This window comes from Notechis scutatus, chromosome 13 (assembly GCF_049901735.1).
Source record: "Notechis scutatus isolate UNSWTSFEM ecotype Mainland chromosome 13, rNotScu1.2, whole genome shotgun sequence".
NCBI lineage: Eukaryota > Metazoa > Chordata > Lepidosauria > Squamata > Elapidae > Notechis > Notechis scutatus.
Genome location: NC_142021.1, coordinates 13,679,104 through 13,691,699, shown reverse-complemented (window position 1 = coordinate 13,691,699; position 12,596 = coordinate 13,679,104). Strand labels below are relative to the sequence as shown.

The following is a 12,596-nucleotide window of genomic DNA, read 5'->3' as shown; positions in this document are numbered from 1 at the left end:
CTGTTTCAGCCAACGAATTGTTAGGGCATTGAGGACGAGGGCGTTTATTTCTCTCGTCTTCGCCAAAACTGGGGAACGCTGGGGAGGAGTACCGTGGAGGAGGAGGAGTGTTCCACAAATTAAGCCCAGCCTGGACATGCAGAGACTGAAGCACCTCCCACTACTACTGGATGCTCTTCACAGCTCAAGGAGAACGGACGTGTCAGGTAAGTACCAACGCCCTTTTTATTCTCCTCCCTCAGGTCAGCCTGGCTGTTCCCGCCACAGAGTTTAGAGCAGAGTTTTTTAAACTGTGTGACGTAGAAGCCCAGTTCTCCTCAGGCACTTTAAGATTTTCACAAATTGGACTGAAAATCTAAGAGAAAGTTTTTGGTGGGTTTTGCAACCAATTTGGAAGAGACATAGCCTTTTTAGTTGTGGATCTTTACTTTGCCCCAGCAGGTTGCAGCTTCTGGCTGACCTCGCTGTCCCATAAAGCTAAGGGAAACTCTGGCCAGCACTAGGAAGACAAACTTCCAGATTTTCTCTGGAAATCTCAGACTGATAAGTTGACCACATGTCCTACAAGAAAACATTAGCAGCACCCTTTGTATTTTTTTTCCCAAGAGAACAATGTCTGTAGGTAACCAAAGCCAACTCAAAAATCCAACTTGGCTGTTTATCCTTTTCCTGGACTACTCCCCCCTCAGAAAAGTTTATCAGGAGCTAATTGTAATGCTTTTTCAGCAATACATGTATATTTTTATCTTCCCAGTTCTGGCTTTGTCTCTCTCTCTCTCTCTCTCTCTCTCTTATTCATATTGTTTTGACTTGTTAATTTATATTGCTAGTCCACGTATGACATGCCATATGCTAAATAAATTATTTTGATAACCTTTTTATACTGCTTTTAATTACTCCTACACAATTTTTTTTTACATATCAGTAATTCTATTTCAAGAAGCAATTTTTGGGGTGTAAACCAATGGATAAAACTCTTAAAGGGCAAACAGAAACTTAAGTGAGCCCAATTTTCTAATCCCTACCTTGATTTTCTTTTTCGCTTTCTCAACTTTGGTAGCTCTTCCCTATTTTCTGCATACTCTCTCTCTCTTCCTTTTGTCCCCGCCTGTTCTCCATCAAATCATAAAGTCCTCTTCAAAACATAAGGAGAAGAAAGAGATGGGGCTGGTGGGAAGTCAAAACCTCTCCTGGGATGAGGCAAAGAAGGAGATTCCAAGCCACAGCAGGTAACAAGGGAAGAAAGGGGAAGGGAGGGAGGGAGGGAAGGAGTCACGGCCCAGCAATTCTTTCCCCCCAACAACAGTAAACCCTAATGTAGTGGTCGCCATCCAGAGGGCTGGGGACCACTGGTGGTCCCTGAGAAAATTTCGGTGGTCTGCAGATAAATGTCACCCCCAAAGCAATTAATCCAGGCTGCGTGGGAACACAAGGCTGCGCCGCCCACATGGCCCGCGGGAACACAAGGCTTACGTTGCTTGCCTTTTGAACAACACAAGGTAGTGAGGGGAGGAGGAGGAAGGGCAGACCCACTCGCCCCACACGCCTCGCTTGGCCACCAGGCTGTTTCTTTCCGCTTCTGCTTTTGGCTGCACACAAGGAAAGCAGCAGAAGTCTTTCTTCCTGTCCCCCAAACTCCGCCAGAAAGGAGTGTTTGGGACCCTGCGAGGCCTCCTGCTCCAAGAGGTTGCGCCAGCAAAGACTCATTTCTGGCGGAGTTTGTGGGAGAGAAAGAAAGACTTCTGCTGCTTCTGCTGCTTTTCTTGCATGAAGCCAAGTCTCTCTCTCTCTTTCTCTCTCTCTCTCCCTCCCCCACACCCAAGAATGGAGCTGAAGACGGTATCCTGCGCTCCCAAATAAGGAACAATTGGTCGGTAGGAAAACAGGGTGGGAGATTTTCCTGCAGACGTTTTTGGGGATTTTCCCAGGGTCTCTGGTCCGCGGGATTTAAAATTATGAGTTTGGTGATCCCCGAGGTCCAAAAGGTTGGCGACTCCTGCCCTAATGGTTAGTTCTTAGCTTATGAAAACCACAACTGGCCCTTAATTTAACCATTCATGTTCCCTTAAAGGTATGTGGTGTGCTAGAAACCAAAGGGCCGTGAAGTGAACACACAAATTGCATGTGTACCTGTGTGTCTTTCTCACATGTGCTACAGCGCTTCCTACATATAATATTTCAAATATAATATTTCTATGACATTTACCTGCTGGCTGTCCAAGCATGTTATGACTCAGATCAAGGTGCTCCACTTTCTGATTGGTCACTAAAGCATCTGCCAGGTATTTGGCTGCCCTGTCATTTAGTTCATTTCCTGAAAGTTTCACGGTCACAAGAACTGGATTTTCCCGAAGCACTGTAGACAGAGCTTCTGCCCCTTTCATCCCGACTCTGTTCTCTGATAAATCAAGTTCTGAAAGAGAGGAAGGTTGATCTCTAGCTGGCTCATCATGCAAAATCCCCCAGAGCCATTAACCCAACATGTCTTTGTTCCTCAATCCTTCCTTTGACCAGGAATGAAAACGGGTCGAAAAGGCCACCACTGGCTTTGTGGAGAATCCCTTGCAGAAAGACACTCCTCATCTCAACCCGTCAAACATGGAGTCCTTATTTGGGGGCAGCACATAAATGTTGTAAAGCAAATAAACAAATTTACAGGCCACCATTTCATTAGGAATCCTTACACTTGGGTTGCCCGGTGTAAAAGTCAAGAGGACTACATCCTTAAGAACTGTTTCAACACAGCTTCAACCTTTACATTCTATGAAAAGAGCAAGTCTTTGCTTTTTAAGACTGGAAAATTTAGAGGGGATTTGACAACCAACCCAGAATATCTCAAGGCTATGGATTACATGGACCTCCTGAAGCAAGTAAGAGGGGCACCTGAAATGTAGCAGTTTTCCTTTAACATCTCCGCCATCGCAATTGCTCCGTTTCCATCCAGCCCGTTGTCACTCAGGTTCAGCTTCACAATGGATGTGTTGCTGGTCAGGGAAAGAGCGAGCGCTTTGGCTGCCTAAAAGAAAAGGCAAAGCAGGGAAGAGCTGGGGTGTGTGTGTGTGCAGAAGGCTGGGATCTAGCCCAGTCCTCTGGTCAAGGTTTGAGGGCCTGGGGCAGACAAACTGCAGCCTGGGAGGGAGCTGGCATGGCCTTTCCTTAATTTCACAAGAGGCTCAGCCAAAACTGAAAAGCCATTAGCAAGGGACCTGTTTAGACCAACCTTTTGGACCCCAGGGACCACCAAACTCATCATTTTAAATCCCACAGACCAGAGACCCTGGGAAAATCCCCCCAAAAGTCTGCTTCATGCAAGGAATGCAGCAGAAGCAGCAGAAGTCTTTCTTTCTTTCCCCCAAACTCCGCCAGAAATGAGTCTTTGTCGGCACAGCCTCTTGGAGCAGGAGGCTTCGCAGGGTCCCAAAGACTCATTTCTGGCAGTTTGGGGGAGAGAAAGGAAGACTTTTGCTGCTTTCCTTGCATGCAGCCAAAAGCAGAAGCAGAAAGAAGCAGCCCAGTGGCCAGGCGAGGTGCATAGGGTTAGTGGGGCAAGTTCTCCCTCTCCGCCCTTTCTCCCTCCCCTCACCACCTCATGTTGTTCGCAATGCAAGCGACGCAAGCCTTGTGTTCCAGCAGGCCACATGGGTGGCGCAGCCTTGTGTTCCTGCGCAGCCTGGATTAATTGCTTTGGGGGTGACATTTCTCTGTGGACCACCAAAATTTTCTCAGGGACCACCAGTGGTCCCCAGCCCACTGATTGGCAACCACTGCTCTAACCAAGCAACACCTGTGATAAGGAAGAGAGAAGGAAATGGAAGGGTCAGAAGAGGTGCCCCATCCAGGTTTGCCTTCAGTCTCACCGCTCAGGGACATGCACTGCAGCTCCTGGTGGATTATTTCAGCAGGAATGCAGCCATGAAAACGAGGCCACGTCTCCTGATCTGGGACTGCCACACGGGCGCATCTGGCTTCTTGTTTCCCATAGAGATCAAGCACAGGGTTTTTTGGGGGAGGGGAGGGGGGCTGCACCATATGCCAGCAGCACCTGCTGCCTTTGAATCCCTAAGTCCCGTTCAGCTGGGGTGGCTAAGGCCCTGCAGGCTGCTTTGCCACGAAACTGGCCCAATAACTTTAGGCCTTATTTAAAGGACGGAACCCTCATCTCTGGAGACACAGAACATAGAAGAGTGAGGGCGAACCTTTTTGTTGTGGCTGTTCTGAAAGTGCACACGTGTGCGCAATAGCATGCATGCACATGTGCTGGCATCCACAATGCAATGAGCCCTGCCCCCCCCCGTGCATGCGCACGCAACACCACCGCCCCCTTACCTGCACTGCCCATGTGCCTCCCAGCTGATTTTCGGCCCATTGAGGCCGCTTGGCCCCCCAGAGGCTCGAGGGAAGCCTCAGGAGACTCGGGAGGCTGAAAATGGGGCCGTTTCGACACTTCCGGCATTTCTGGAAGGCCCCTTTTTTAGCCTCCTGAGGCTGCAGAGGCTCCCCTCGAGCCTCTGGGGGGGGGGGGGCGAAAGCGGCCTCAAACAAGCCCAAAATCAGCTGGGAGGCACATGGGCAGCGTAGGTAAGTTTGGCTGGGTCTTGCGTGCCCACACAAATGGCTCTGCATGCCACCTGTGGCACCTGTGCCATAGGTTCACCATAATAGAACATAGAATAACAGAGTTGGGAGGGACCTTGGAGGTCATCTAGTCCAACCCGCTGCTTGAGCAGGAGAGTCTATTCCAAATATTAGCCTCTACCTAGGATCGAACTCAGAGCCTTCTGATTGTGAGGTGAGAGCTCAGTGGGGATCAGCTCTGGCTTCTGAGGGAAGACTGTCCCCTGAGCCTCTCTGCCATCTTATTAGTGCCAGGCAAGGATCCCCTTACCACTTTGTCATTTCAACTGGCCTATTTTGTTTCTCTGTTTTATGTTGTTCAAACTGGCTGCTTATGCTTTGCTACTAACAATTGTATTGTCTTTGGATGTTTTTCTCCATAAGGCACCTTGATCATTTTTCGTTTTGAAGGTAAGAGTTAATGGAATACGTCAGGCACCTACATATTTCTGCAACAGTGTAGTGCAGAGGTCTCCAAACTTGGCAACTAAGACTTGTGGACTTATGCTGGCTGGAGAATTCTGGGAGTTGAAGTCCACAAGTCTTAAAGTTGCCAAGTTTGGGGACCCCTGCTCTAGTGTTGGTACTGTAATGCTCCTTGACTATTTCCACAAACAACTCTGTAAGGAAATATAATATTCCCTACCCCAATTTGAACCCTAACTGCTGGAAATGTAAACAGGCACAAGGGACCTATTTCCATGTATGGTGGCTTTGCCCGAAAATTAAAAAATATTGGATCAAAATACAAAAATGGTTAAATGAAATCACACACTGCCAAATAGAATCGAAGCCTGAACTGTCTCTTCTGGGGATTATTAAGGGAAAGTAAAAAGATTAAATATTTGATTATACATATTTACTACAGCAGCAAGAATTGTAGTCACACCATCTTGGAAAATGGCCACTATACCGACTGTTTAATAATCTGTAAAATTTTTGAGTGTGCAGAAATGGATAAACTTATTATAGAATTAAATAATAAGGAAGACTCGGAATATTATTCAATCTGGGATAACTGGTATCAATGGATAAAAAATAGGAATACGAAATATATAGATTAGATTAGAATAAGACATAAATTATGTATATGTATATGATTAATTAGAAATATCTGAAAATGTATGAATATAGCTACCGTGTTTCTCATATAATAAGGCCGGGTCTTATTTTTTTTTAAGCCCCGAAAAAATGGCTAGGTCGTCTTTTCGGGGGTGACTTAATTCCCCTCCCCCTTGCATCTTCGGGCGGGCGGGCGGCGACAGCTTGGATGTTGACCTCGGCATTGGTGGGGCACTTCGTATCGGGGTCAATGCAGGCAGCACCATATCCAGGTGTGCAACAAGAGTACTTCCTAATGGCAAGCGCCCCCCCAATTCCCCCCCATTTCGCATGTTTTAATATAGGCCTTAATTTGGGGGGAGGGGCTTAATTTCATTTCATGCCTATAAAACATGCTGGGACTTCCTATTGGGGGAGGCCGTATTGTTGGAGAAACAGGGTAAGATTTTTGTAACATCAAAGAACAATGGGAATTATACAAATGTATTTTTGTGATAGATATATTTGTATTTAACATTTTAAACGTTAATAAAGGTTTTTTAAAATTAAAAAAGAAAAGAAATATAATATAATATTCCCAAGCAGAGGGGGAAAAAGGTGAGGGGGAAGACAGAATATTCAAAGGCAGTGAGGAGATTCATACTTGCAGAGTGCAAAGCAAATCCTGAACTGTTTAGGCCGAAAGGACACCTGGCAGAATTACCTTAGGGCTAAGGCCACGATGCTTCACAGTCAGCTCAGTATCTTTCATATGCCGTAAAAAATAAGAGATAGGGACCACGCCGTACGCTTGACAGATTGCAAGGTATCTGGCTTTCCCCGCAGGATCATAGCATATTGTAGATTCTAGGCCAAGACAAAGGAAAAAATGAAAGTAATGGTCATCTTTGGTTTTCTGTAAAACAACCAGACCCAGGAAGCATCTGTAGTTACTGGCAGTGCAAGAGCAAGATGACTTTTAAAAACTCTAGCACCAGCCCAAGGGCATGCCTGCACCAGATACTCGTTCCGGGGTCTTGTATGCAGAAAGTACTGAGGGGATAATGACATATGAATTATGGTACACCCAGGGCGTGGGGGGAAAACCAGGGTCAAGGGTGACAATGAATTATGTGTCTCAGAATCGCCTATAACATGTCCGGCACTGTCTGAGTGTAGCTGACTCTGAGGCACATAATTCACTGTCATCCTTGACCCTGGTTTCCCCCACCCCCTGGGTGTATCGTAATTCATATTCTCCAATGGGACACATCCATAGCCAAGAGTCATCAATATTGTTTTCCAGTTAGATATTTGTGCAGCAGAAACTTCAGTCACCTAGTTACTATCTTTGAAAAACTATGTATGAAATGCACTTTCGATTTCCAAGCTGCTGCATTGCTCTTTCAAATCCCTTTCCCCCCTCCCTTTCTGTTGGCAACTCCAAAAAGACCATAGAAATATTTTATGAGTTGACACAAAGCAATTCACAAAAAGAGTTTGGTGAGTTTGTTTTGAAACTCTCAAGAGCTGCACCAAAGTCACAATGCCTTGGAAATGACAACTGACCAGAAATAGATTTGTGGAAGCCAAGCTGACAATGGCCAATGCCAAGCTTTCATTTCAAAGGCGGAATATTCATTGCTCAGACTGCAGGTTGGCCACTCAAAGCATGCAGGTCCTAACATTTTGGTGTTAGGCATCAGATGTTCAGAATTAAAAATTGCAAGAACGAAAGGTTACAAATGTTAATTAAAGAGTGGCCAAAATCTCATGAGATTGTCTTAAGATTTATATGAGCCCATGGTGGCGCAGAGTTCAGTACTGCAGGCTGCCTCTGCTGACTGCTGACTACAATTTGGCAGTTCGAGTCTCACTGGCTCAAGGTTGACTCAGCCTTCCATCCTTCTGAAGTCAGTAAAATGAGGAGACCCAAATAGTTGGGGGCAAGAGGCTGACTCTATAAACCGCTTAGAGAAGGCATAAAGCACAGTAAAGTGGTATATAAGTCTAAGTGCTATTATTCCTATATCAGGTTGATGGAGAGGGAATACCTAATACTTGCTTAGTTGCCAACTTATCCGTGAGAGCTCTTTATTTGTTTATCTGTTGGACAGAGGTATATCCTGCCTTTATATCAATAGCTAAAAGTGGCTTCCATAGTGCTCACTCTATTTTTTTCCCATAACAATATTGTAATGTAAGTTGGTCTGAGACTGACTGGCCCAAAGTCACCCAGGGAGCTTCCACAGTTAAAGATGAACTAAAGACTCTTGGGTCTCCCTGGGCCTAGTTCAATGTTTCCCAACCTTGGCAATTGTAAGCAGATTGGCAACTTGTCTAATCCGTACTTTCTATCTCAAGGTCTGTGTCCCACTCTTCCATTTGATCGTCTTCTGCTTCTTCTTCATCCTCTTCTTCTTCTTCAGAACAGTTTAATGTTTTCTCCAACAAGCAGGCGCTGTTTTCCTGGCAATTGGATTCTGATATATCAGGGGACCTTGAAAAAGTCTGATATAATACTGTGTCAAGAAACAGAAATATACAAACATACCTCTATCCAAAAAAAGGTAAAGATATAGAGGCCCAGCTAACAAAACGCTTGAAAAACAAGATATTTGTTTCAAACTAGGAACAGCAACCAGTCAGGAAAATCAGCAGCCTTAGAAACCTGAATAAAACATATGGTTTCTGTCAAGCAGGCTGGGAAAAATATAGGATGTAGAATAAATAATAGATTCTCAATATTCTAATAGATATACCAAATACATTTGAAATATTCAAGGGCTCCCCTCCTCTATTGCTAACATGATTAAGAAGCAGCTCATTTTGTAATTATGTCACTTTAACTAACTTTATCTCAGGAAGTGGTAAACAATCCAGTAATTAAAATTTGTAGCATAACTTTCTCAAGTAACTTTCTCAAGCACGCTTTCACCTCCCAACAAAAACAAAACACCAAAAGGGATACTAAGCTAAGAAATTTGCACCAGCATCAAGCAGGAAATCTAGGCCTGGCCTGGCACAAGCAGAGAGGCAAAATTTTGTTCTCTCTGAGTCATGTTTACTTAGATATGTATAAAAGTGGGCCCTCCTATAAAGCTGGAAGAACCCCAAATGATCTATTCAACGTGGTTTTATACTTTATGTGGTTTATATGGTTACATAAGCAAGAAAACAGCCATTTGCATGAAAATAGATAAAAAGCAGAAATTGCTGCAATATCGTGGCTTCCCCAGTATATTTTAGAAGCATATTTAGAAAAAAAGCATATTTAGCAAACCCAATTTCCTATATTTGTGGTTTCCTATCATGCATCTCCTGAGCTACGGACAGTTACATATTATTATTACAACTCATTTATTCTTCTTAATTCAACAGATTCAATGCTGGACTCTTAATCACCATAATCCTGATCAACACCAGACTTTTTAATTTCATTTGACTACCAATGTAATTCTATGCACATCCCCCTGCTTTACAGAGCCAGGAACAAGCCAGGTTCCAATCGCTGAGAGCTTATTCTTAATCTTATTTTGAGGTTGATCAAGTTCAGACAGCACTAAGGCCCCCTCCTCTTAACCCTGAGCTACAAATATTCTCCTCTATCGGTAAGCTTGTTCTTGTTTTGTCGAGAGAAGCCGTCATTAAAACTGGAAGCTAAACCACCTTTATTGAAAATCGTTTCTTTTGCTATGTATGGATAAATTAGACTGGACAGAGAGACAGGTGTCTTTGTGGAAACCCCTGCTCTCCTTCCACCTTGAGGGGACCAGGTCACCCCCCTTGACTGAGGTGCTGTCATCATCAAAATATGTGAAAATATCTATAGACCCCTCACATCCTGGACATAAACAGTTTCAACTCCTCTTAGCCTCAAAACGACGCTATAGAGCCCTGCACACCAGAACAACTAGACACAAGGAGTTTTTTCCTGAATGCCATCACTCTGCTAAACAACTAATTCCCTCAACTCTGTCCAACTATTTACAAAGTCTGCACAACTATTCTATTCCATTCTGTATTCTATTGTACCTTGACGAATCTTATCTTTTCTTTTATGTACACTGAAAGCATTTGCACCAAAGACAAATTCCTTGTGTGTCCAATCACACTTGGCCAATAAAGAATTCTATTCTATTCTATCAAATATGAATGACAATAGAGGTAGTCCTCAACTTACAGCAGTTCCTTTAGTGAGCAAAGTTACATCATTGAAAAAAGTGACTTATGATCCCCTTTTCATACTTATGACCGTTGCAGCATCCCCATGGGTCAAGAGTCAGATAGATGCTTGGCAATTGATTCATATTTATGACCATAGCAGTGTCCCGAGGTCATGTGATCCCCTTTTGCGACCTTCTGACAGGCAAAGTCAATGGGGAAGCCTGATTCACTTAACAAACCGTGTTATTCAATTCATAACTGCAGTGAGTCACTGAATAAATTGGTACAAAAAATCGTAAAACCAAGGCAAAACTCACTCAAACAAATTTCTCACTTAAGGTAAATTTTGGGCTCAATTGTGGTCATAAGTCGAGGACTACCTATATATAAATAAAAATAAAACCCCAAAGCAGCATTCTCTCTTTTGGACTGTAGCCACCATCATTCCCAGCCACCCCTGTTCAGACGGACAGAGTTGGAAGGGACTTTGTAGGTCATCTAGTCCAACCCCGCGACAAAGCTCCCCACGGTCTTCCAGATGTATTGGACTACAATTGCCCTCATCCCCAGCCGGCACTGCTCCTCACAGCCTTTCAGCAATACTGGACTACAACCGCCCTCATCACAGCTGGCGTGCTGCCGAGGTCTACCATCCCGGCCGGGTCCTTCCCCTTTTTTTTGGGTTTTTAATCAGTTTGACTCGGCTGTCCCGTCTATTATTCGCCGCTGGACTACAATTCCCATCACCCACAGCCTCGGGAGTAAAGGAAGTTGAGGTCCGACTGCGGGGGGGGGAGGCGGTTTTTTCCTCCTTGCCTCTGAGTTCCGCAAGCTGAAGGCGCTCGGAGCGAGGGACGCGGGGGACGCGTTCCCTGAGAGCCGCTCCCCCGCCGCGTCGGCCTCCTGCTCGGGCACAGGCGAGAGCGGCAGCTTGGGCATCGGTGCGGCTGGGCTTCGGCCTCCTCTGCTGCCATGGCAACGGCGTCGCCCGCCAAGGGGACAGAGGAAGGAGGCCGGCGAGCGGAAGGGGCGGGCGCATCCGGAAATCGCGCGTGACCATTGGAGGAGGGAGGAGAGCCGTCACCGATCGATCTCCCGCTCGCGTTGCCTTGGCAATCCATGTGCCGGGCCTACTGGTGCCTCGCGTAGGCCGGCCTTCCCTCACAGGCCTCGAGCTGCTTGTATCCCGCTGGCGGCCAAGGCTCGCCGCAAACTGGGCAAGCAGCGGCCTCGCGGAGCCCCGTCAGCCCGGATAGAAGGGAAAGCCTGTTCTTTGCGGCCTCCAGGGCAGACGTTGCTGGCCCCATTGCGGGCTGAAGCTTCGCCAAGGCCTCGATGCCCCCACCGCTTCCAGGCTCAAGCGGACGACGGCGTCGTGCAAGGCCAACTGACGCGGCCACAAGAATCCTGCGAGGGGCCGCCTGGGGGAGTCCGGAGCCTCGGAGACCGTGGCCCTTCCGAGGGCGGAAAGCCGCCGGGTGACCATGCCGGGCGCCCCCTCCGGCCAGAGGGGCGAGAATGGCACGAGGGGGGCTTCCACGCTGAGCCCCGCCATGCCTGTTGGTCGCCTCCGTGAGGTTGCTCTCCAGCCCTGCAAAAGGAGCCGGCTTGATAAACAAACAGCTCCTTGCTTCAACCTGTGCTGCAAAAAACAACAACCCTACAATTGTGCAAGAGAAACCTTATTAGTTAAACTATTGTATCAATGGCTTCTTCATTCAACGTTGGAAAAAGTGCAAAGAAGAGCAAACTAAGATGATTAAGGGCCTGGAGACTGAAATATACGAAGAACGGTTGCAGGAATTGGGTTTGGCCAGTCTAGAGAAAAGAAGGACTAGGGGCGACATGATAGCAATCTTCCAGTATTTGAGGGGCTGCCATAAAGAAGAGGGGGGTCAACTTATTCTCCAAAGCACCACAAGGCAGGAGAAGCAGCAACGGATGGAAACTAATCAAGGAGAGAAGCAAACTGGAATTAAGGAGAAACTTTCTAACAGGACAATGAACCAGTGGAACAGTTTGCCTCCAGAAGTTGTGGGTGCTCCATCACTGGAGGTTTTTAAGAAAAAAATTGCAGCCATTTGTCTGTAATGATATAGAGCTTCTTGCCTGGGGTTGGACTAGAAGACCTCCAAGGTCCCTTCCAGCTCTGTTCTGATTCTGACTCAACAGCGTGCAAAAGCCGTAGCACAGCCAATAGAAGAAGGAAACATGATACACAACCTGGTGGCCATAGGGGAGAAGAAAGTTGGAGTCACAGATCATGTTACGCCATAATGCGGTTTCTTGGCTCAGCGTGTTGAGAGAAAATACAGACATTTCTGGCTTATTTCAGAAGCAAAGAGGTTGAACACAAGTGTCATGCCCTTGTTAGAGTTGGACTCTGAGGGAGAAGAGGAACAGCCAACAGGGTAGTCGGAGTGTGGCTCCGGAGGTTGTGGAGGAGGCTGGGGAAGGGCAGAGGCCAGCTGGGCAGTCAGAGGAGGACCCAGGCCCATCCCCTCTTCATCCTAGGACACGCAGGGAGGAAGGGAAAAGGAAACAACTTGGATTACGAGAGAGGAAGCGACCATGATCCCGCCCATTGGTTGCAGCTGGGGAGAATAGTATATAAGAGAGATGATTACAAAACAGCGTTGCCAGAAGTAAAGCATGTTTTATTTTGGGCTGAAGTTATCTTGGCGTCCTTCCAACAGACTGTGCCTTGTTATCTCCTTGAAGTTGGTAATTACTTATCCTGGTCCGTTGTGGAAATTTCTTCATTGTAGTTTGGT

The 12,596-nt window shown here is 46.3% G+C and overlaps 1 protein-coding gene across 3 annotated transcripts in view; it reads right to left on the bottom strand.

The window, feature by feature from the left end:
* Positions 1-10,836, bottom strand: part of LOC113422864 (uncharacterized) — a 28,461-nt gene extending 17,625 nt beyond the window's left edge. For all 3 annotated transcript variants that reach the window (XM_087943100.1, XM_087943102.1, XM_087943101.1), the window contains exons 1-5: positions 10,639-10,836; positions 8,007-8,166; positions 6,380-6,522; positions 2,884-3,016; positions 2,207-2,413 (exon numbers count right to left, since the gene is read on the bottom strand). In XM_087943100.1, the coding sequence (XP_087799226.1) occupies positions 2,207-2,413; positions 2,884-3,016; positions 6,380-6,522; positions 8,007-8,166; positions 10,639-10,761 (766 nt within the window). In that variant the 5' untranslated portion in view covers positions 10,762-10,836. The remainder of the gene's footprint in view (positions 1-2,206; positions 2,414-2,883; positions 3,017-6,379; positions 6,523-8,006; positions 8,167-10,638) is intronic.
* Between the last annotated feature and the right edge of the window lie 1,760 nt (positions 10,837-12,596).